Source organism: Tachysurus vachellii, chromosome 1 (genome assembly GCF_030014155.1).
Source record: "Tachysurus vachellii isolate PV-2020 chromosome 1, HZAU_Pvac_v1, whole genome shotgun sequence".
Lineage (NCBI taxonomy): Eukaryota > Metazoa > Chordata > Actinopteri > Siluriformes > Bagridae > Tachysurus > Tachysurus vachellii.
The window spans coordinates 8,234,763-8,260,073 of NC_083460.1; the positions used below are offsets into that span (position 1 = coordinate 8,234,763).

Here is a 25,311-nt window from a genome sequence, read left to right on the forward strand (position 1 = left end):
CTGAAATCCTTCAAACAAAAATGACAAAATTGCATGATTCTGATTACTCATGTTTCTCACCAGAGATAGCTACTAAATGTGTTTAAATCAACCAAGCTCCCACACTTAGGCTGGTTTAATTGCTGAGTAATCATAATGATGGCTTCACTGACTGGGGGCGTGTCCAGGGGTTGGAGGTTTGATATCCACATTTGTCCTGTGTGTGAAGTTTGCATGTTCTCCCTGTGCTTCAAAGGTTTCCTCTGGGTACTTCGGTTTCCTTCCCTGCTCCAAAGGCATGCATTGATGGGCATCTCTAAATAATTTGTTGTGTGTGAATAGGTTGGCATTCTGCACCACCACCATGTGCCCCAAGACCTCTGAAATGGGCTCCAGGTTCCCTAAGACACTGTGTGGATAAGCAGTAAAGAAAATGGATGGATGACCTTCGCTTACCTTTGAAGTAGTTTATAACTGTGTGAAAAATGTAATGGACTTAAAATATTTCAAGTTGGGATTCAGTGGCGTATTTTCAGGACATTTAAAGCTTAGCTTTGCAGACACATTTTGAACACTATCTTCCTACTGCGATAATTTCTCCTGTAGTTATTCATCGAACTGGGCTTCAGCTCATGTCAACATTTCAATGCTTATCTTATAGATTTCTTAAGTTCTCCATCTAAATAATAGGGAATCCTTGCTATTTAAGCAATGTGTGTGAGCTGTGCTCATGACATCATGAAATAAACACTATACCAGGGTGTGGTATTATAAACAGATGTCTCATGTCAAGAGGGCAGATTCCTCTGGAGCAGATTCATCACTCAGCAGTCCACCTCCCCTCAAAGTCCAAAGCAAACTTCTTTGAGAAATGTAATATACACATTCTGGCCAAAATCAACTCACTTAAAAGAGGAGCAAGAAGAGTCATCTATGTCAAAAGTGAAATAATTATCTCAAAATAAAGCGGGAGGTCTGCTAGATCACTGATCATCTATTGACAGTGTGGTCCTGGCTCGGGTACAGGATAATAAACATTTCCAGGATATTTCATTATATGCTGTTTTTTTTTAATCTAAGAGAGTGAAAACTTTTGCCTTCATGTGAAGACCTGATTTGAGAGACTACTATGAAAGTTTGAACTTAGAAGAACAAAGAGAACACGGTGCGTTCAAGTCAAATCAGTAAGATCATACTTACAAGTTGAACTCAATCATGTCTCTGAATTTTCTTTGAGGTCCAAACTACAAGAGTTGGTGGCATGTCAGTAAGAAACCATGGGGTATTTAACGAATATAGCATCTGTAGCTGATGGTAAATTTGTAGAACTTGAATGGTTACTTGCATCAAAAATGATTTTAGTTGCAGTTTCAGTTTGAGCCAAGTGAGTTGAACGCACTTGATGTCATCATTAACTTCCCAGCTCATAAATATAAACTTCCTGAGATGGCTTGAACACACAGATTGCATCTTTGTAAGAATTGGACTGTCCCAAGACACTATATCATGCAGACCAGGACCACCGTAGGGATAATGAATTCAATTTCATGTCATCATATTATCACATATCATATTCTTTTTAGATGCAAGACGTAAAACTTTCATTTATGGTTTAGGTTTCCATCATCCATCATTGTTTTGCCACAATTTCTGGGAGTATCAAGAGCATCTAGCTAATTTCGTGCTTTCTGAAATACTGGAATTAAACTTTGGCAGTGAATGAAGACATCCACTCTCACTCAGGATCACACACTGAGAAACAACAGTGTAAAAACAGAAGGTTCACAAGCCTTAAATAGAACTGCTCAACTGGACGCATCATGATAACCATATTATACATACATACATACGTGTGTGTATGTATGTATGTATGTATGTGTGTGTGTGTGTGTGTGTATATACACACACACACACACACACACACACACACACACACACACTCACCGGCCACTACACCTGTCCAACTGCTTGTTAACGCAAATTTCTAATCAGCCAATCACATGGCAGCAACTCAATGCATTTAGGCATGTAGACATGGTCAAGACGATCTGCTGCAGTTCAAACCGAGCATCAGAATGGGGAAGAAAGGTGATTTAAGTGACTTTGAACGTGGCATGGTTGTTGGTGCCAGATGGGCTGGTCTGAGTATTTCAGAAATTGCTGATCTACTGGGATTTTCATGCACAACCATCTCTAGGGTTTACAGAGAATGGTCCGAAAAAGAGAAAATATCCAGTGAGCGACAGTTCTGTGGGTGCAAATGCCTTGTTGATGCTAGAGGTCAGAGAAGAATGGCCAGACTGGTTCGAGCTGATAGAAAGGCAACAGTAACTCAAATAACCACTTGTTACAACCGAGGTATGCAGAAGAGCATCTCTGAACGCACAACACATCAAACCTTGAGGTGAATGGGCTACAGCAGCAGAAGACCACACCGGTACTAGTAAGGTGTACCTAATAAAGTGCCGTGTGTGTGTGTGTGTATATATATATATATATATATATAAATAAAATAAAATAATACACACACACACACAAACACATGTATATACATACATACATACATACATACATACATACACATATATGATGACAAAACTGTTCATATAAAAAATAAATAAATAAAAATAAAACAAAAAATAATAGTTAAAACAAAAGTATGTTAGTTTTGGCCCTTTTTGATCACCATAAACTGTATCAAGCGCCAGGAAAAACAACACGCCTTCTCTGGGTGAAAGCTGGCAGACAAAATCTATCTGCAAATACATGGATCCTCAAACACAGACAATAGTCTGCTCACAGCTCATATCCGGGATGGTCAATATGGCAGGCTCTGATTAGATTGTTCCCTCAAGGCATGTTTTTTAATGATGTTGATTAAAACGATCACAAACAAACAACTGAAAAAAAAAATTGTGCAAGAACTTTTTGCTTTTTAAATGTATTTCACCTGACACCATCTCAGGCGTCATCGGGCATCAAGGCAGGATACACCCTGGACGGGGTGCCAACCCATCGCAGGGCACACACACACTCTTATTCACCCACGCAATCACACACTACGGACAATTTTCCAGAGATGCCAATCAACCTACCATGCATGTCTTTGGACCGGGGGAGAAAACCGGAGTACCCGGAGGAAACCCCCGCGGCACGGGGAGAACATGCAAACTCCACACACACACAAGGTGGAGGCGGGAATCGAACCCCCAACCCTGGAGGTGTGAGGCAAAGTGCTAACCACTAAGCCACCGTGTCCCCTACGAGTTACTCCATTCTATCATATGCTGATGGATTCATTTACTCACCAGACTTGCTTTTTTTTCCCCTCACACTTTAAAGTAAAAACGATCACTCAAACAAAAAGTTAGCTGGTCATGTCACAGAAAAACTCAAAACACAGAGGACAGTTACAAAAGCACTGCCATATGGATCATGTCTGCTATACTGTACAAATCCCTATAATAAACTGCTATTATAGAAAAACCTTTTAGAAGTTCATACACTAGATTAATCAACATCTTTAAACCAATCAGACTTGAGAACTCAGAGCTGTGGTGTAATAAATACGCCACATGCAGCACGTTTTATTTCACAGCACTAGTAGTCCAATGCTTTAAAACACTGATCAAACAGTCCACAATCCTCTGGAGTGACCGGCGGTGTCTACTTAGTTAAAATTTAATAATAAATAATAGCTTTAAATTTAGGGGCATGTATACAAATCATATAACATTTAGCATGTTTTATATCACAGCACTTTAAGATGCTGCATATCTTTAAGATCCTTCTATATTTCCTATAAATAGAAATTAAATAATTATCAAATTAAATATATTCTTGCTCACACTCATAACAGCTCACACTGTTAACTTTGTGATTTTTGTCTGAAGATATGACTATCATTGTTTCAATTAAACTGCAGTTGTAGTCAAAGGAAAATGAATCAAATTGTAATCAAGTGTGTCTTATAAGTTAAGTCTACTGCCATCATCAGGTGAAAGGAAGAAGAGCAACTTGTCAGCCAGGTCCACTTCATACGGACATGCTTCTGGACTGTGGGAAGAAACCAGGAGAATCCAGAGGAAAATCCACACTGTCAGTAGCCTGAGCTCAGAATGGAACAGATAACCTCTCATGTGTAATATTAATTCCCAATTCACAAACTGAGAATGCAGATGTTTTCATTTTACTGTTTATTTAAGATGAAAATATACCTTTTTAAGTCATTCACTGTAACAACAGGAAACAAACATTAACGGAAGAGAGATGCGGGCACAAATGTTTGAGGCTTTATCAGAAAGTGGACCCCTTATAAGAAAAGACACTAATGCTACATGTGAATGTAAGCAGCAAATCACCTCACATATTACAGAATGTCCTCAATTAGGTCTAGTTGTTTTTGCAATGTATTAAAATAAAGCCATTTCTTTTCTGATAGTTAATATTCCAAATATGAAAAATAATTAAAAAATATAGAATCATCCCATGATAGTTGGATTTGCAGTTTAATACCTCATACATATAAAATACCATACGGAGTGTGAGACCATCAGAAACGGAGCAGACCGAGACAAGATACCGTGATGTGCTTCATTACAAAGACAGACACCTCTTTTCACTGTGCTGATTAAACACTCAATAACAAACCTGTGCATGTGGTAGAGTGATTTCTGAGAGGAAATGGATGTAGAACGTCTTGGTTACAGAAATAGTGCGGTTTTAATTAAGCTGAAAAATAAAAAGATAACGAGCAGCTAATTCAAAAATTGGGAAAAACACCCACATCCTACAGACATTTAAACATAAGGTAAATTCTGTAGTGTCAGAGTATAATAAAAAAATGGCCCAGAGGTGGAAGATGAGTGAAAACTGTTGATATAACCCCGTATTCCATGGTCTGCTTGTGTTTAGTTCCAAGCCTCGTTTTAATTTTATTTTACATATGAAGCAGTAAAGTTTAAAATGAGTTTAAGTGCTGAAACAAAACCCATGTGCACCTTCTGACACTGCTGTGGATTCAGGGACTCACCCAAAAAACCTAGGTCCAAGTTTTGTACGTGTAAAGACTGGTACAGGAAGGAATAACCGGGGAGGATATGGAGGTCCACCATAACGCACAGTACACATGTACACAGTGTGGTTCAATTTTTAAAGAGTATATTAAAGTAGCTCGGTTTACTTTATGGAGATGTTACATATCTTACAAGTTATATATTACAGAGGTGGACAAATCAGTAGCAAAATCTCAATAAATAAGGAGGAAGATAAAAACCTTGACTCAACTTAAAGTAGCCGTTTTTAATTCCATGCCAGCAGCTTACACCATCACGTGACACCAAATCTCATCTTTTCAAGCTGCTGTGAATGACATCTCTTCCATACAGAGAGCACAAACAATTGCTCTAGCTCAACATAATAGGTATTCGTGCAACAGATTGATCGCTTTTCTGTTGCACCGCTAAGGAACTTGCTATATACAGTAGCAGTGTACAAATGCTGGCACGTTATGGCGGAGTGATGTAAAATGATGCTGTAAACATTAATTAATTATTTAGTTATTTATTAATTATTTAGTATTTATTTCATCCGGACTATTCGAACCTGAAAAAAAAATAAAATCATGCTTTATTTTTTTTAATTTTCTCAATAGCCATATAAGTTTTATTGTGTTGATGTAGCTATATTGGTTTTTAAAGGAGCTTTCCAGTTAACGGTTTGGTTTTAGCGACTTTAATGCGTGAAATTAATTAGCAAACACGCATCTAAATCAGAAAGATGCAGACAAATCAGAGAGAAATAATGATGAATCAGAGAGAAATAAAGTGCAGTACAAAGCTGAAATATAACAAGCCAAAGAGAGAGAATAATGTAACACTAGACAAATACTATATTTTACGCACGAAGCCAGGACGGTAGTTGATCTCTCAGCTATATCTTTGGCCAATAACTTCCAGATTTTTTTGAGCATGTACGTATATACGTGTTCGACTGATAAGCTAGCACTTAATTAGCTACAGTAGCTGTGTTATTAAAACTCAAGCTCAAGCTACCACTTTTACCCAACATTTCCGTTTCTGGGCCACCAAAATATGAGACTAGGAAACACGGTAGACTTAGCAAGCTAATATGAATTTGTCCACCTCTGTAGCAGATCATTTCTAATAATAATAATAAAAATATTTATAATAAATGTTACACAAAGAAAACGAAAGCAATACAGATTTGATCAAGTCGAGAAGGCCTTGATAAACAAAAAGCATCTGAGAGAAGAGAAGCAAATAAAAGATGGATTATGTAAGAAATGATTATTTTTTGTCAAATTGTCGATCACTCAGGGTAACATTCCAGGCATGTCTTTCAATCAAGTGCTGTGTGCTGTAAACAAACATCAAGAGATCGAGTCCCAATTTATAGATCAAGACTAAGCAAACTTTCCTCATCATTTCTCCTAACCAGCTAGAGAAATGGTTAAACATCATTAGTGAGGGGTTGCAGGTGCTGGAATATCAAACTACAGCAGCTGTGAGCAATACTGTTCTCAAATAAACACGAGTAGTAGGCTGAGTATGGTCAGACATTCGGATTAGTTGACAAAAATGTCATTAGCTTCTATCGAAATTCGATTTTTTTTTTCTCGTACAAAAAAAGAAGATGAAATCAGATATCAGATTGGATTTGTGGTGTTGTATCGCGGTACCGCCACTAGAGGGCAGAAACAACGCGAGGGCCAAATAACTAAAAAAAAGCAAAGACAAGCCTGTTTACATAGTAAGAAGGATAGAATCAACAGATGTACATCATGATTTTTTTTTAAAAAAAAAAGACATATTTAACGTATTTCTATAGAAAAAATATTTATAATTAGGGAATAAAGGAAATAATTTCTCTTGGTTCAGTCACTCAATTGAGGGCAGGACAGGAAATCTGGATATGATAGTGTTTTAGAGACCCACCTCCAACAAGATTGTGACTGAAGAGACTTAGTGCAGAAAAACTGCACAGGAAAGGACAGAATATTGTGTGTCTCATGGCGTAGTTCATATTCATACACTGCTCCAAGTCTCCAGCCTTTACTTTAACTCTCCATCACATCACCTCTCTCTCGCTCTCTTCCCCTCCACCCCTCATTTCTCCAGTCAGCATGTTTTAACGATTGAGAGGTACCACCACCTCCACATAGTTGCAGGGGAAGTAGCCGGCCTGGCCATGCACCGTGCCCTCGTACCAGTTCTCATCGATCTGGCTGGTCAGTGTGATGATGTCGCCCTCGCGGAAAGGCAGCTCTCCGTCGTTCTCTGGCTCGAAGTCATACAGTGCTTTACAACAAGGCTGGTCCATTGCTATGAGGGAGAGAGTGTGAACGAGACAGAGAGAGAGAGAATGAGAGAGAGTGAACAAGAGTGAGAGAGCGAGAGAGAGAGCGAGAGAGATAGAGAGAGAGAGAGCGAGAGAGAGAGAGAGAGAGAGTGTGTGGGAGAGAGAGAGAGAGAAACAGAGAGAGAGAGAGAGAGAGAGAGAGAGAGAGAGACAGACAGACAGCAAAATAATTAGAGGTTAATAAGGAGAGAGAGAGATGGACAGAGCAAAGAAAACTTTTCTGCATTGTTGTTTGTTTTCTGCAATTACAGTATAAAGAGAGTGCTGTACATTTCTGACTGTACACTAGGTGGTGCATGTGTGTGAGTGTGTGTATGAAGGTGTGAGTGTACAGTATGTGTGTATGAGTTAGTACAGTAGGAGGTGTGTCTAGGTTTGACTATAAGTAGCGTGTGTGTGTGTGTGTGTAAGTAAGTTAGACTCTGGTACGCAGTGTAGGACAGACTCACATTGTCGTTTCTGGCGTACAGAGGTTCGGGTGGGTAAAGCAGGTGCTGCACAAATAAAGAACACAGAAAGATCAGTGCACACAAAAACAGTAGAAACAGTCGTTCTTTAACCAGATTGTGTTCTCTCCAAGTTAATAAGATAAAAATGCAAATTGTCATGTTGCAGAAACACAGTTTCTGATCAGAGAACTGGACAGCACTGTGGTAGAGAGGGTAATATAGCAAATAAAAGATGGAGAACACAGGCAGGATGTGAGGAGGTGAAACTCACCTGCATTAAAGCTCTGAGGGTGAGACGTTGGACTGAAGCCTCCGTTAGAAGACTCTGGGTCTGAGTCAATGCTGGGCATCGGCCTGGGCATTCGCTTCTGATGTGGATGAGCCTGGGCATTGTTCAATCTGAGAGACACACACATGAACCAGGGAAGAAAGAAAGGGGGGAAGTCAGAAAGAAAGCAAGCTAGAAATAAAACCAAAAATGTGAAAAATCAATCTGGCTTGCTTTCTGGCCTAAGTTTCTTATTTTACTTTCATTGTTGGGCTAGTTTGAAGCAGGAAAAAAAAAAAAAAAGAAATAAAAAGAAATGATGACAAAAACAAGAAAACAAGAAAAGACCAGAAAGAAAAAAGCAACAATAAAGAAAACAAAGCGAGCAAGAAGGTAAGCAAGAAAAAGAAAAACAATGAACGCATGCAATAAATAAAGACAGGAAGAAAATGTGAGAAAAAAACAAATAAGAAAGAACAAACAGAACTAAGCAAGAAAAAAAAGCAAAAAAAAAAAAAAAAGCCAAGCAAAAAACAAGAAAAATATACAAAGAAGAAAATAAAAAATGAAAGTAAGAATAAATGCAAACAAGCAAGTAAGAAGGGAAAAATGGTATGGAAGGAAAAAACATTAAGAAAGAAGGCAAGAAAGCAGTAGAGAGAAGGAGAAAACAGTAAAGGAGTGAAAGAGTGACAGATTCCTACCTGTCTCTCATTGTCTCTGACAGTTCTTCTAGAACCTGAACCGCCTGCTTGTGATACTGCAGCTGAGACTCCACCAGAGCAGAGAGCTGGCTCACCTGTTCCACCTACACACACACACACACACACACAGGCACACACAGACAGGCACACACAGACAGGCACACACAGACAGGCACACACAGACAGGCACACACAGACAGGCACACACAGACAGGCACACACAGACAGGCACACACAGACAGGCACACACAGGCAGGCACACACAGGCAGGCACACACAGGCAGGCACACACAGGCAGGCACACACAGGCAGGCACACACAGGCAGGCACACACAGGCAGGCACACACAGGCAGGCACACACAGGCAGGCACACACAGGCAGGCACACACAGGCAGGCACACACAGGCAGGCACACACAGGCAGGCACACACAGGCAGGCACACACAGGCAGGCACACACAGGCAGGCACACACAGGCAGGCACACACAGGCAGGCACACACAGGCAGGCACACACAGGCAGGCACACACAGGCAGGCACACACAGGCAGGCACACACAGGCAGGCACACACAGGCAGGCACACACAGGCAGGCACACACAGGCAGGCACACACAGGCAGGCACACACAGGCAGGCACACACAGGCAGGCACACACAGGCAGGCACACACAGGCAGGCACACACAGGCAGGCACACACAGACAGGCACACACAGACAGGCACACACAGACAGGCACACACAGACAGGCACACACAGACAGGCACACACAGACAGGCACACACAGACAGGCACACACAGACAGGCACACACAGACAGGCACACACAGACAGGCACACACAGACAGGCACACACAGACAGGCACACACAGACAGGCACACACAGACAGGCACACACAGACAGGCACACACAGACAGGCACACACAGACAGGCACACACAGACAGGCACACACAGACAGGCACACACAGACAGGCACACACAGACAGGCACACACAGACAGGCACACACAGACAGACACACACAGACAGACACACACAGACAGACACACACAGACAGACACACACAGACAGACAGATAGGCACACACAGGCACACACAGACAGGCACACACAGACAGACAGAGAGACACAGACAGACAGAGACAGGCACACACAGACAGACAGAGACAGGCACACACAGACAGACAGAGACAGGCACACACAGACAGACAGAGACAGGCACACACAGACAGGTACACACAGACAGGCACACAGGCACACACAGACAGACAGAGAGACACACAGACAGACAGACAGAGAGACACACAGACAGACAGACAGAGAGACACACAGACAGACAGACAGACAGGCACACACAGACAGACAGACAGGCACACACAGACAGACAGACAGGCACACACAGACAGACAGACAGGCACACACAGACAGACAGAGAGACACACACAGACAGACAGAGAGAGACACACACAGAGAGACACACACAGTGATTAAAAGGAACCACACCTATACTCTCCACCCCACTATTCCTTCATACTGAATATCTATGTATAGTTGTCACTGTTGCTCTCTTTGTGCACTAACAGGTTTCCAATGCAAATAAGGCTGTGCTCGACTGAGCAGCTAATCTAGTGCTCCAGCACAAAGCGAACAGAAGTAGGACGGAGTCAGACAGAGCCCTTTTTGATTAAAACACTTCTATCTAAGCTCGGCAGTTTCCCCTCATCTCAGTACAGAACAGCATGCAGCACTCGTCGCTCTCTTGTTCTAGGCTGTGAAAACTCAAGCAGAGACCTGACTACACACTGGAAATGGATCGCTTCGAACAAACTACAGTGCAACTGCCATCCATTCACAGAAACGGACAACAAATCACGTGATTGACTCAACCCGTCCCGTTCCGGTTCAGATTTTCTATTTGCAGAGAAAGATGTTATGATCTGCAGATAGATAAGTTACATTAAATAAAAAACGCCTTAATTAATATTTCTGTACACGTTATAATGACTATTAGCCAGAAGATGGCAAAAAGGTTCAGTAACAAGCAAGAGTAATAATAATTTTATTAATATTACTACCACTAATAATAATAATATAAATAAAATATTACATCAATTAAAAAAGATTTATATGGGATCTACTTGGTAACCATGGTTACCAAGGCCAAAACATGGCGAGTGCTACTGCAGTGGACAGATATTTTGCCTCCCCAATACAAATCCTTAAAGCTTTAAATCTTGTCTGGTGCCCGACCCGTTGAACTTTTACTTCAGTTGCAGATGTGACAGATGTGAACACTCGTCACCTTTACCCAGCTGTGTAGCAAGTAACAATCATGATTTGCCTAAAAAAATAAAAAAGTGTCAACTTAGTTCAGTTGATTTCAGTTTATTTCGTCATAACACACTTTTCATGGTGTAAAAACGTATAGCATTACTAATAAGACCTGTATTCTCCTCTGCCAGGTAGAAACTTTAGGATGCTGACCATCTCAGGAACCTGAGCATCAAAATAATCCTGAGTTTCCTAATCGTAATTACGACTTGAGTGGTCATTTATGTGCAACCTCCTAGTAGGAAAGACATTTATGAGAATTCTGTGCACGTGAAAGCAGCATAAGTGTTGATCACATTATTTGGCATTCATTTCTATTTTAATGTAATGCGGAAGCAGCCTGATTTGCATGCATACGAGAAGAGCGAATGATGTGTGTGTGTGTGTGTGTGTGAGTGAGAGAAAGAGAAAGAGAGAGAGAGAGAGAGAGAGAGAGAGAGAGAGAGAGAGAGAGAGAGAGAAAAACACTTCTCCCTGCTGAACAAGCATTTCATTTAGAGCACACAAACAAATGCGAATGAATTTGGTTCCCCTTAAAGGGCTCTTAAGGAGTAGTTTAACTAGAACAATAGTGCAGAAATGCCAGAAGTATTCAATTATACATGCTGGCATTTTATCAAAGCCTGCTATTAACGGGCTGTGATATTATTCTAGCGTTCTCTAATCAGAATGCACTTCACATGACCTGCATAGGACAAAAAAAAATAAGCATTAATAAGGATGAATAAGAAGTGTACACCAAATAAGCATGGAAACAAGTTGCTTGTAAATCGAACATGAATTAGACACAATGCCCGTGGTTTACATGCCCATATGTCCCATACTGTAAGAGGCTTCTGCCCTAAATGTCCTGGTCAATTACGACACATGCACACGTGGCACGCGAATCCTACAGGAAAACGGCTTATTTGCCATTTCAAAGCTGCATTAGTGCTGAAATGATCACATCCAAAACAAGGCTTTTGTTCTGAAGGTCAGATGGCAGATCATCAGCTGCTGAGAAGGGGGTGGGGGGGTTGCTGTATAGCTGTATAGACGGAAAGCACATTTTGCTGCTGCTATTGACACGTCTGTGTCGAGAGAACGTGAAGCATGTAATGACACGTAATCACAGTCAAAAGTTCAGATATACAGCTCATCTAACACTATGGATGAAGGTTGTAGCTCAGACAAGAGCACAGATACACCTGATCTGACACTGTGTGTGAAATTGAATTTTGGGGAGAAGGAAGAATGATTTTTGTGTGTAGCCTGTATTTGAGACACTCAGACAAAAACACAGATGTTTTTTTTCAAAGATTTTTTTTTCCTGTTACGGTCTCTATGGAATTCCCAAAGCAATATTTACCAATAAGTGTCATCTAGCAAGTTGTTTGAATCTTTAGAAATAATTCAAAACAATGTTTAGTTGTTTAAGTTAGTCAACAAAACTTTACATTTTCATTCATCATTTACAATCTTTTTTTTTTTACACTTTCACTATCCCTGTATTGTGTAACACTCATACTGTGAATAAGTTCCTGCCCATCTGGTTTATATCCTCAAAGGGAGACTCTGGCAATATTTTTTGCCTGTAAATATTTTTTTTTTAAAATCACATGCAATAGACGTCCTCACAGATTTTGAGAAAGTTCTGCTAGCAGTTAACATTTAGGCTTTTGTGTCTCGCACAGACATTACATTGAGAGATGTTTATAAAAGCACTTCATGCTTCGGATGTTGCCTTTAGACTCTGTACCTGTATCCGAGTCACTGTTTAATAACTGTATTAAACAGCACCAGACACAGGTCCTGGCTGTTGTGTTATACAGAACAGGGATTAGATCGATTCCCTGCTGCTAACAGCTATTCCTTCTACACTGTAATACATGTACTTACGTATATAGTACTGTGATGAAGACATGCACATTTTAGGCTGTGTTCCCATTTCATTTAGTCATTTTCTACATACTAAAAAGAGTTAATAACAATTAAGTAACAAACCATAAGGTACAATTGAAAAAGCAGATGCATAGCTGCCTTGCCTGATTTATTAGAACACGACGGGGTGTTTTTGTTTGTTGCTCTGCTTTTTGCTGCAGAATGTTGGTTTGGGTCTGTTGTGTGTTTTTACTATAGCAGTTTGTGTTGTGATTTTTTTTTCGGCGTTTTGTAAGCTTGGCTTTGCTGTATGGTTTTGGTATAGAGCAGTTCTGTATTTGATTTGTGTGTGTTTTTTTTTTTTTGCTGTCTCTCATTTTGGTTCCGTTGTAGCGTTTTTGGCATTTCTAGGGTTTTATTTTTGTTTTTTGCCGTAGCTGTATGGTTTTGCCGCCATATTTGTTTGTTTCAATTAGGGATGAGTGAGTACAGCATTATCTGTATCTGTTAACCATATAAATTATCTGTATCTGTACTCGGAGTGGGTGGGGCCTAACCCAGGAAGTTGTTTCGAAATGGGCGGGGCTTTAACCGGTATGTTATTTTAAGCATGCAATTGATATGGGCTGATCAGAAATTGTTATATTTATTGCTGATTAGAAAAATATTTACAGGACAGCATCAGGATTGAGCTTCAGATCAATGGTTTTGATCACGATAGCAAACGAACTATATTACAGAACAAGTTTTGCAACAATGAAAACAAAACAATGCAGTGCAATTATGAAGTAAAATGTAATGAACAACAACTTTCTTTTTTAACTTTTCATTTTTTTATGATCAGTGTGATTTTGTTTATTTTTTTGGTTCTTTTTTATTTCCACACCAGGTGTGTGTGTGTGTGTGTGTAGCTTAATAATTAATTTGTAATATTTATAACACTAGCTTACTACCTTTATGTTTTTATGAAAAACAGCAAAAACGTGTCAGACACTCAGTGTCTGGTTACTGGTTAGAGACAGCTGAAGGTTTAAAAAAGAAAAAAAATCTCCGACAGGCAGAGACGCATTCTACCAAGCAAGCACCACGTCTGAACGAACCCACGTTTACCAGAACTCTACTGGTTAGTAAGTACGTATTATTAACGTTACAACCCGAAGTAAAAAGCTGAAGAAACCCTAAACGTTAACGGAAAAGACCCGCGAACCCGAGTGACTGAGGGAGAGACAGAGAGCTGTTCTGTGTGTGACTGTGAGTGAGCAGAGCGAGACACAGCAACACAATACATCTGTATGTGTGTAGGGGAGGGGTGCTGTGACTAGCCTATCACTGTAGGGGAGGGGCACTGTGACTAGCCAATCACTGTAGGGAAGGGGCGCTGTGACTAGCCTATCACAGAACGCTGACACAATCAGGCTCATCTCTAGTTTCAATCTTGCTCTAATGTTTTTGGCCTGGTCAGTATATAATCTATTTTAATATTCAGTTACATTTTCACTCACTGCATCATCTTTTAATGATTAGTCACTGTGTCATTTGAGAGATTCCACATGGGGATTCTAATGATGCAGCTGAATTGAACTTGCACCTAATACTCTCGCTCGAACCTGCTGATTATATAGCACATGAAAAAATAACCATATTTTAAGAGTGGAGTATGTCTACCCAAATTCCCTTCAGTGTCTGAAACATATGCTAATGGAAGGCAGATGGTGAGGACTGCTGGGTAATTGGCTGCGAAAGACAATGTCCCCTGGTATTCTCTTGAATCCCTTGAGAGTCATTACATAGTGAGTCATTCAACTGAATCTATGTTACTGCTTTGAACACGACGATCACATGTTCAGGAAGGTCTCGGAATCACATTTTTAGCTCTGGATTTTACTCACGTCAGTTTCTAAAAGATTGTGCATGCTGATCTCTGCCACCTCTTTGGACTCATGGAATTTTTCCAAAGCAGCGCGCAGCTCCTCATCTGGAATCTTTCCCTGCCGTTTCTTCTTGTAGTCATAATCGAGCCTCCGGCCCTCCACCTTCTTCAGCTGGTGCTGGTCAGTTGAGAGACAAAGGAAAAAAAAAAAAAAAAGAGAGAGGCAGGAAGGGAGACAGACAAATCAGAACGACCGAAAGTAAAAGAGAAAATGGATTGACTCATTCCTCTTATCATATGATGAAAATAAACACAGTTATAAGTAGCATCATACCTAGTACAGAGAAACTGAATCCTCTCGTGCGCTTAAGGTCCTACCTGGATGTCCTTGAGATCCTTGTCTACGATGGTCTGGAAAGGGTCGATGAAGTTCTGCTTCACGTCGATATCCAAGGAATCCTTTACTTCAGCCAGCCTTTTCATAGCCTCCCCCATGTCAACAAGAGCACCACCTACAGACATCCATAATTATATACAGGTGTCTTAAGATTGTGTCCTAAGTCTCAAAGCGGAAAAAAAATCTTATCAGAACATCCGAGTTAGAACATGCTGAAGGTGTGACAGTCAAGTGTTATTGCTTCAGACGATACAAGAGCCAATCAAGTTCCACTATGCAAATGAAGGCCTGCAAAAGATTTGGGGGTGTTTCCAATCTATCTGTAATATACCGTCAGTCTGGATTTCTTGATGAGGTCAAACATGTGAATCTAAACACTTGGTTCTTTTTGTTTATTAGTTTATAAGTCAAGAAAATGAAGAGCAATAAACTATCAATATTTTATCTGAGGAAAAGTTAGGCTATGAAGTGTTGTATAGGTCATAAGCTGGGTATCATATATGAAATGTTCTCCTTAATGATTTCATCATTCCCATTTCTTCACTTTTTCTTAATCACTTACTTTTTTTGCAAGCTAATTTCCTTTATTCACAATATATATACAATCTTCCAGCACAAGCCCATAATCACATTCCTGCGAGTAATCCCCCCACACACACACACACACACACACACACACACACACACCGAAGTTGGTGTCCTCCCCCATCTCACGGCCGTATCTGACCATGCTCTCTCCCAAAACTCCCTCTGCCTGTGGATACCCGGGACTCTTCACCTGCCCTCGAATCTTGGACACAGTATTCAACATGGACAGTTTGGCCCGAGACGCTGACAACAAAACACAGAACAGAGATACAATCAGATCAAACTTTAGTGCAACTTTCAATGAATATCTAGACACACACAGACTAATCAACAGGAATGGTTTGCAGCTATCTAAAAGAAATCCCCAGCATGTTTAAATGTTTTATGCTGGGAAATTCCAACAGTTCCAGAGAGATGGAATCTTATGCAAGCTTAGTTGCACACACTTTAGATCATATGAATTGTTTAACTCTTTTGTTCTTATCATAACCTTTTTCTTTAGTCTAATTTTACACATCTAAGCCTTTACTTTCAGCCCAAAGTTTGAAATAACCTGCCGTAACTGCAAGAATATATTTAGTAGTGCATGAAGCTAAAGGAAGTCCAGATTGAACAAGGTTTATTTTTTTAGTGTGCTAGTTACCTGGGTTGGGCTGCAGATACTCGGATGTCCTGGATAACACTTCCACTATGGCCTTACTGGTGATATCAGCCTTCTGTAAAACACACAGGGTAGGGAAACGGGAAGGGTTATAAATTGGTGACAGTAAGTTTACCTACAAGGCAACAAGGGATAGGAATTCTAGTTAAAGGTGAGGATTGGGACTGGGATATGGTGGAAGCAAGTGGTCAGATGTGTCAAACCTTCTAGTGGAAGCTGGAAATGATCTTTCTGCAGGAGTGGAAGGGACTGGTGTCTGTGGGAGTACGTAGGATATTACATTTTCTGCAAGAGCTGGCAGGATTAGTCATTATGTCTGCACTAGTGGGTGGGATTGGTCAAGCTTTATGGAGGAGTGTTTGGAAGAAGCTTCACTTAGCAAATGAAGAAATCAGAAATAGATGAGACACATCGAAGGTGGAATTGATCAAACTTTCTGTAGGACTAAAACGGATTGTCGATTTGAAAATGGATCTGCAGAATTGAAAGGGATTGGTCTGGTCTGGTCTGGTCGAGTTTAAGGCATGAGACAGTGAGAGGAGTAAGAGGGATTAGTCGATTCTTTCGTTAGGACTAAGTGGGATTGGTCAAACCTTTTGCTCTGAAAGCGCATCATTACTTACAATATTTATTACTACAAAGTTGTGGCAAAGATCAATTCGGATACGACACCTATGCATCGTGCTTGTTTAGAAAGTGCAACTAAAAAAAGTATTTCATAAAATGCTGCTTTGCGGTTTCTGTATGAAACAATGAATTTATATATCCAGCAGGTTCCGATTATATTTTTGGGGGGGTTGGAAAGGCACATAAAAATAACAGCTTCAAGGATTTATAATGCCAGCTGTACAGAGCTCTATCTCCTGATTTGCCCCTCACCCTCTCCAGGTCCTTAAAGTCTTCATCCAGCTTTGTTCCTTCTGCTCCTCCTACTTTCTCACTCACCATCTGGAAGCAAACACAAATACGAAAATACTTGAATATATTGCATTTTTTGTACAGAGATAGGGAGACACTGCAAGAAATGACTGTAGGGAGACACTGCAAGAATGAAAAGCAAAGACAGAAAGAAAGGCTGAAGGAAAGAGAGCTAGAATCTGGACCAAGGAATTAATCTATATAAGTTATCTCAACAGCCTACCTTCGTTACCTTTTCTTTAATTAAATAAAAAGAAATAAATGTTTACACTGATGCTGTTTATTACACTATACAACATGAAGCAGACACTTTTATTCTGCACTCACGCTCTTTCCAGGATCCTCTGGAATGCATGAATACTCAATCGAACATGAAGGGACTTGTGCGCCAGGGCAAAACACAGGAAACATTCAGTTTCTTTTCCAAAAATCACTTCCACAGCACTGCGAAAAACAATCCTGAACCGCATTCTACAGTGAAAACGTCACTTAAGAAAGATCGTGGTAAATGACATCGTCAGGGTAAATGATTTATAGTGTGTGATAGGGCCGGGGGGCGGGGCTTCTTTGTGAGATAGGCCACAGACTCTGTACTACGTTTAACAATTATTAAAAACAGGCACGTGCAACCTAGCTAGCAGGTGAAGAACTCAAATAACAAAATCACCAGCTAACTTACTTTAAATTTGCAAGAACTATAGACTAATACAATAACAGGCATAAATAAACCCAAAACATAAGTCCACTTACAGTTCTCACGGACACGCGTTTTATCCACTGGCTAGTTATCCTCCAGACAGTGACAGACCACGTCTTTCTCTCATTTCGGCCGTGTGGCGCGCGTGCCCGCTCACGGTGTGAAGCGCGTCCGCACTATTCTCCGAGATGCACTTGACGGCCTTTTGTGCAGCGAAATTTTTTTTTTTTTGGACAACCTAGTTAAGGCGGTAGGGTTTCCCAGCTTAGGCGGGCCACCCAAACTGCAAAGTGCTGCGGGAAACCCTGATGTGCTATAGAACAAGATTTTGGCATTTCTAACAAGGAAAAAAAAACCCTACAAACCCTGCAAATTCCTGTGTATTCAAAACATACATACAGAAACCTGGTGGCAGCGTGATTCCTGTCCCAGTGGGCCTCCATCAGAACAGAACCCATTATTTGTCACATATACATTACTGCACAGTGAAATTCTTTCTTCGCATATGCCAACTTTGGAGTATGGGGTCAGGGTTCTGGGTCGGTCACGAGCATCCCTGGAACAGCGAGGGCCAGAGCCTTAACCGCTTGACATTGTCCTTATGTACGAATCCCCAGTGCTTGATAATCAAGCTAGAGGATCGTTCATATTTCCTTCCCTCTGACTAAAGGGTTCATCTCACATTTGCTACAAGAACACACAATGCTCTCGGTGTATCTTACAGAGATGAGCAAATAGTTCCTTTGTTGGCAAATAGTGTGTGTCACTTTTGCGATCGCTGCCTACAGTGTAACGTACTCCAGTCGATTAACCATTCGTTCTAAGAACATTGTTTACAAGTAGGTTTTAATCAATAGTCCCCACATGCAGTAGAATCAATGGTGACCTTTCAGTGCTGTTATTCATGTTCGATCATCTACCGTTATGTACATCAGGATATTTGTTGACCTCAAACACTTGCACTGCAGCTTTCATCCTTCTCATCTCCCCACAGAAATACTGTAATGAATAACGAACTATAATATCTAAATGATCATGGGTTTTGAAAGGCATTGTTACTATCCGTTTTGACAGCACAAGATTTTATCCTCAGGTACCCAGTACACTGTTTACACACTGACTGAATGATGTGTCAGTAATACACTGTATTGAGCTCTGCACTGTCACACATACACACACACGTGTTTAATTCAGAAGGAGACGTCTTTTGTGGAGTGCTTCTCTGATAGTCGAAGTCAAAGAACAGCTCAGCAGGTATTCTATAATTCATACGTAAACTGTGAGAGTGCAAAATCCAGGCCTTCAAAAGAAGCAGCAACAGAGAATGTTTAGTCAGGTTTGACACACCCAATTCAGTCACACGCAATGCACCAGAGACAACACTCCCAGCTGACCTTCTAATTTAAAGCCAAATTTATCCAAAAATATCCCGATTCAACACTTTCGATTCAATTGTCTACCATTCCAAATCAACACTCCCGATTCAGATTCGACACTTCCGAATCTGATTCAGAATCAGATTCAACACTCCTGATTCAACTGTCTAGTGTTCCAAATCAACACTCCTGATTCTGATTCAACACTCCAAATTCAACTGTCTAACGTTCCAAATAAACACTCCCAATCCAACACTTCCCAATCTAATTTCAAATCAGATTCTGATTAAACAATTCTGAATCTGAATAAACACTCTCGCTTCTGATTCATAAAGACTCCTGACCAGAGTATAATGCACACTTTAGGGTAGGAGGTCTCAAACATTTAGTGTCCAGAAACCAGTTTAACTTAAAATGCTTATGGGAGAAAAAGTTTGAACATCTGGAGGGAAATGTGCTTCTAGAAATGTGCTTGAGAAACTGCTTACTGGCAAAACAACTACTTAAACAATGCATTGTGGGAGTTTATGCACATTGGTTATTGACCGGTTAATAACCAATATTACATGATTTAGGATATGTTTGCAGTAATGACATCATGTAACAGTGTTGTAGAAAAAAAACTAGATCATTTCCTCTAACCGGTGAAGTGTATTGTTTAGCACAGCTGAGGGGAGGGGATTAGTGACAGGAAGAGCTTCAGTTTGCATTTTTTCTGTTGTAGGCTATGAAAGTCACAACTTCTCCAGCTTCACTTGTCTGAGTTTGTTTGGTCTGTGACTAAACTGTGGCTGATCGCATATAGCCTTCAGTATGAACACGGGCAGCTGTGTCGTTCCTCCTGTCAGCAATGCGCATACTCCCTGCACACGTCACCATGTTTGCTTCTTGTTATGCTTCACTGAATAAGGCCAACATGTTTACTGAAATCCTGCATAAATCTGTGCACTTAAAACCAGCCATTGACTGAAAACATTTTAGAAAGCTCAGTCCAGCTTTACCTGATCAGCTGATGGTCTGTGCAAAGCTCACCAGCACCAGGTCTTGGGTTTAAAGCATTAGTTATCCTGTCTTTACTTAATAAAGTAGAAAAATGGCTGAAGTAACAACTGCACTGCTTGTAAGATGCTCCGATATTCCATCAGCTTTGGCGATCATTTCTAATCTTTTTTCCCTAAATGTAGACAACCAGCTCACCCTCTCCCTTACATGCTGAACAACAAGCAAGTAACAGTTCTGAGAGTAACCGGTTTCACCAACATGGCTGGATTGTATCCTACTACATACTACACACTGTAACATCGGCCGTACCTTATCAAATTCGGTAGGTATCGACCTTAAAGCGACGAGGCAGCCGTGCTAACCATTAATCCCTCATGCTAGAACACAGTACACTGCCTTGTTTGAGGGAATAAATCATCTCTCAAAAACATTAACATAAATAAATAGCACAGTTCATGACATTTAATATACTACCAGGCTCTGTTTCCTTGTGTATTTCACATTTTTTAGATTACAGAGCTGGCTACTGGGTGAGGCATATAAGCTGCATACGTTAACATGCTTTGTATAAAAACATTATAACAACGCTATAACATTTAGCTGTAAAATTAACGTCACACTCTGGTTAAATGTTTAACCTCGTTCACGCCTGAACTCCTGAGTGACGTGACTGAGGCTCTGTCAAACCTGCCTAAAAAAAAAAAATAATAAAATCAAGACTCATCATGATGATTCATCTGACAAGAGTCAGAGAGACCGAGAGAGAAGGAAGTAAGAGTGAGTAAACAAAGAGAAAGAAAGAGAGAGAGTCGAGGCAGTTTGAAGCATGAAATGTTGAACTATTGTAAATGAAAGCAGCAATGGGCAACAAATGCACTGCTTTGTAAAAACAAACAAAACAACACAAAACTCTTCAATCGCCACGTGTATAGTGCGTCAGGTGTAATTACGCAGCTGGGTGTCGGCTACAACGTGATTTGCCAAGTCACGCAAACTCACAGCAGACTTTAGGACTCTGGTCTGATTTATTAGCTGATTAACAGGCTATTCCACAGAAGCTCTGACTGTATCAGAGTAGGAGCCTCATCAGAAACGTCCCATTGTTCACGACCGAAAAGATTCGGATCGTTTTACACCACTATGGACGTCCGTTAAAGAGGTTCTACCATAAACGCTGAGGATTTCAGAAAAAAAAATTAAAAAACAAACACGATGAACAAAAAAATTTACAAAATTATCACAGGATTCTGCTCTGGACCATGTTCTTTTATCAGTGAGACAGTAAAAGCTCTGTGGTTATCTGCTGTGGTGATCTGCTGTGGTGATCTGCTGTGTAAACCCCATCAGGACATTAGACCACCACACCACTGGTTAAGTTCCTATAACAGCACATCCTGCCATGTTCTAGTGCATGTCAGAGTCATGTAAAATCCTTCTGTTCTCTGAGCTGATAGTTCTGCATTCTGTAGCAGTGTGTGCACTAGGAAGTAAGCAGTGTAAATGTTTTAACAGATAAAACCAACATAACCTTTGTGGAGATTAGATACATATGATGGACAGGGACTCTAAAGTTGTAGACATCAAACACTCCAGACTTAAAAAAGCGTAGCAGAGAAAAAAAACCTTGCACAGTGAAGAACAGATAAACTCAATCAGTCCTGCATGTTGAAAAATCGTAGAAAAAGTTACCAATGTTTCCAGTTAGTGCAAAAGGCATGGGTTATCTTCATCTTTAACGGCTTCATTCATAAAATGCAACGCATCGCACCACAGTTCCTCAGAGAGGGTTGGGAAAAACACCCAGCTCAGTCTTTCTGAGCACATGAAGACTCAGGTGGATGTAAAATAAAAATAAGAAGTGATTATCACTCTCTCTTTCCTCCTCTTTCTCTCAGGTTCACAGTTTGTATTTGACTTTTGAGATTTTCTTCTTTCTTAAAACAATTTAAGCAAGTAACATCATCTACCTCTGAACACAACACGTTAAAAGGTATCAATATGAGACACAGGATCACTAACAGGTTAAATTTTCTAGTCCATTTGAACTAGTTTAATAATCAGACTATATAGTGAAGATTTTTATAATGCAGTTTTCAAAGTATAAATTGCCATTACAGCAAACTCCTGTCTCTCATGTCCAGTTCTGGTGTTTATTGTATGTGGGTGACAAAATGACATATGATCTGCTCTGCAATGTTCTGACACCTTTCTATCGTAGCCAGAATGTACCAATTTTTTTTTAGAATAAGTGCTACAGTAGCTCTTCAATGGGATCAAACCAAACAGCCTGGCATTCTCTCCCTACAATCTCTCTCATCAATGAGCCTTGGGTGCCCATGATCCCGTCACTGGTTCATCGGCTCTCTTTTCTTAAAGCATTTTTGGCAGCAATCCCTCACTGTGCATAGTGGAAATGACACACAAGACATTTTGACCCTTGTCCCAGAGTTAGATCCTTTCAGCTTCAAGAAGTGACTATCTACCTCACACTGCATAATGCACAGATTCCCCTTTAACAAGATGATCAATGCTATTCACTTGTCAGTGGATTTAACATGTCCTGCCTACATGACAGACATCAAGACAGACATGAAGAAAGGCACAGGCAGATCATTTGAGCCATTGTACATGTAGTTTGTTTTAAGAACTCAGAGCTCATTCATAGGATGAAAGAAGCAATAATTTGGGGTTGTAAGAAAAATACTAGTTGGCTGTAATGCCCTTGTTCCTGAAAACAGACTTGAATGACGCCGCTGGAGCTAAAATAATCTGTAACCAGGATAGATTGACCAGTACAGACTGAGAACTGAATTCAAAGCAAAATCAGAAAAGAGCAAAATAGGAGAAATCCAGTCCAACTAAAAGACCACCAACAGCTGGCAACATCCAGGCTACACTTGTATAGAAATATGACACTAATTTCTAGAATATCTCCACTAATTATTGCTTAATATATGTTTAGACCAAATGGAAAATTTGAGCATGAATAAAATGTCAAACGACACCCAAGATGCATTTTGTATTGAATTCTAAGTTTTGTTTCCTCAAAGTTTCGTGATGTTTCAGTTCACTGTACATAGTCGTTAACATAAACAACCTGCCGTACTGAAGTGAATGTGATTTTTGCTTCAGTTTTACACAAACCCAGTGATGCGGCAGCGCTTTAGTGATTTCCTCTATCCATCTCTCTCACCTTCTTATCTGTTTTCTCTGTTTTAAACTCAACAGCATCAAGCTGTGACTGTGATTGTTAACTAGGTGAGTCACTGCATCTGAGCCATGCGGTAGAACCGCATTCTGGAGCTGTGAGTCCAGTGTTTGCTGACCTGATCACTTGATCTCTACAATCTCTCATTATTGACACCGAGCATCACTGGAATATGGCGGATGAGTAAACAAGATCTTATGATATTACCATGTTATGTTTGAATGCCATGTTAAACTCTTGTATTGAACTCCATTGTGTCTCCCTGTTACATCATCAAGGTACACAACAGCTAGCCTTCTCACAGGAACAACAGAAATACAACACCGGCCAACAAATTATCCTTAAAGTTTTCTAAGCACTTTATTTATAGTAACAATCACTTAATGTGTTTCAGGGTGAACATTTCAGGACAAATAAACACCTACACTGGACCAGTTAGTCACTTTTAACCTAAAGTTATTTTCATTACTCGTCACTGATCAGTTCATGATTAACTAATTAGTGTTTCTATTGTGTGATTCTCCTAAAAACAACTAATCTTTGATGTTGTAGATTTAATTTAATACACCAGTGTGATCAGAAGCCATGTGTGACCACACATACAGTGTGTTTAGCATCTGGACAGATTAAGCTGGATTTCCAGCTGGTGCCTAAAAGCTGCAGTTCCAGCTCGGATCCTCATGAATAGCCTGAGGCTACACAGATTTAGCAAAATAAACCGAACTCGAACTTAAACCAAAATGACACGCGGAATAACAAACGTTTTTCACAAGTTTATTCTACACGGTGAACCACAAATGCTGCATCTTTAATTGTGTCTTACATTTTTTAAAAAAAAAAACAAGAGTTTAATTACAACCAATATAATCCAGACTGGGCTGAAGAGGAAAAAGTTGGGAAGTTTCCTCACCTGACTCGCTTTATAAAACTGTTTCTTCAGGCCAGCGACAGACATCTTTGCGTCGGCTTGTCAATCTATAAATCAGGGAAAATGTGAAATTCGTTCGTCTCTGTTTGCTTGTTACAAACACGTAAAACTCAAGCAATACTTCTTCCTGCACCACCGCCTTCAGAGACACTACACTGTGCTATTCTTTTTTTTTTTTTCCCTATCCGTATTCCGAGAGCTCCTCCCCTAAAATAAGATTGGCTAATACATCATATTGACAAGCAAAGTCAGCTATTACACACTGCCGAGCTGACGGAATAAACAAATTAGCCAATCACAGAGCAGAAGGCGGGATTTCTTGTTGATACGTGGGCTGCTGCACTTCCCGTTCGAGTAAAATTTTGCTAGTTTGCCAAATGTCATACAATTTCCAAGAATCCTTGACCATTTGGATCTTACTCATACTAAACTTTAAATGCCGGTTCCCACATCCTCTAAAAGAGATAATGACGTTCAACGTTCAATAACGTAGGGCACAATATGTAATAGTAAGCAACCGGGGCGGAACCAAGGTAACAAAGTTTTTATCCCCCTTCCCCCCACATACAGGTAACAAAACAAACTTCCGGAAGGGTTCTAGAAGGCCACGTAGAGACCACGCCCACTTTCTAGTCACGTCCAGTTCCTTCTGTTGCTTCACAAACGTACACTTTTATGTACACAAACCTGTCATATAAT

The 25,311-nt window shown here is 40.3% G+C and overlaps 1 protein-coding gene across 1 annotated transcript; it reads right to left on the reverse strand.

The window, feature by feature from the left end:
• Positions 1 to 4,160: 4,160 nt before the first annotated feature.
• On the reverse strand, positions 4,161 to 24,785 carry LOC132846381 (endophilin-A2-like). Its single transcript, XM_060871082.1, has 10 exons — positions 24,595 to 24,785; positions 17,363 to 17,431; positions 16,466 to 16,538; positions 15,922 to 16,065; positions 15,216 to 15,349; positions 14,857 to 15,015; positions 8,781 to 8,884; positions 8,080 to 8,207; positions 7,809 to 7,853; positions 4,161 to 7,322 (listed from the first exon to the last, which is right to left on the reverse strand). Exons 1-10 carry the CDS (start codon positions 24,637 to 24,639, stop codon positions 7,129 to 7,131), a joined length of 1,095 nt encoding a protein of 364 aa, XP_060727065.1. The 5' UTR covers positions 24,640 to 24,785; the 3' UTR covers positions 4,161 to 7,128.
• Between the last annotated feature and the right edge of the window lie 526 nt (positions 24,786 to 25,311).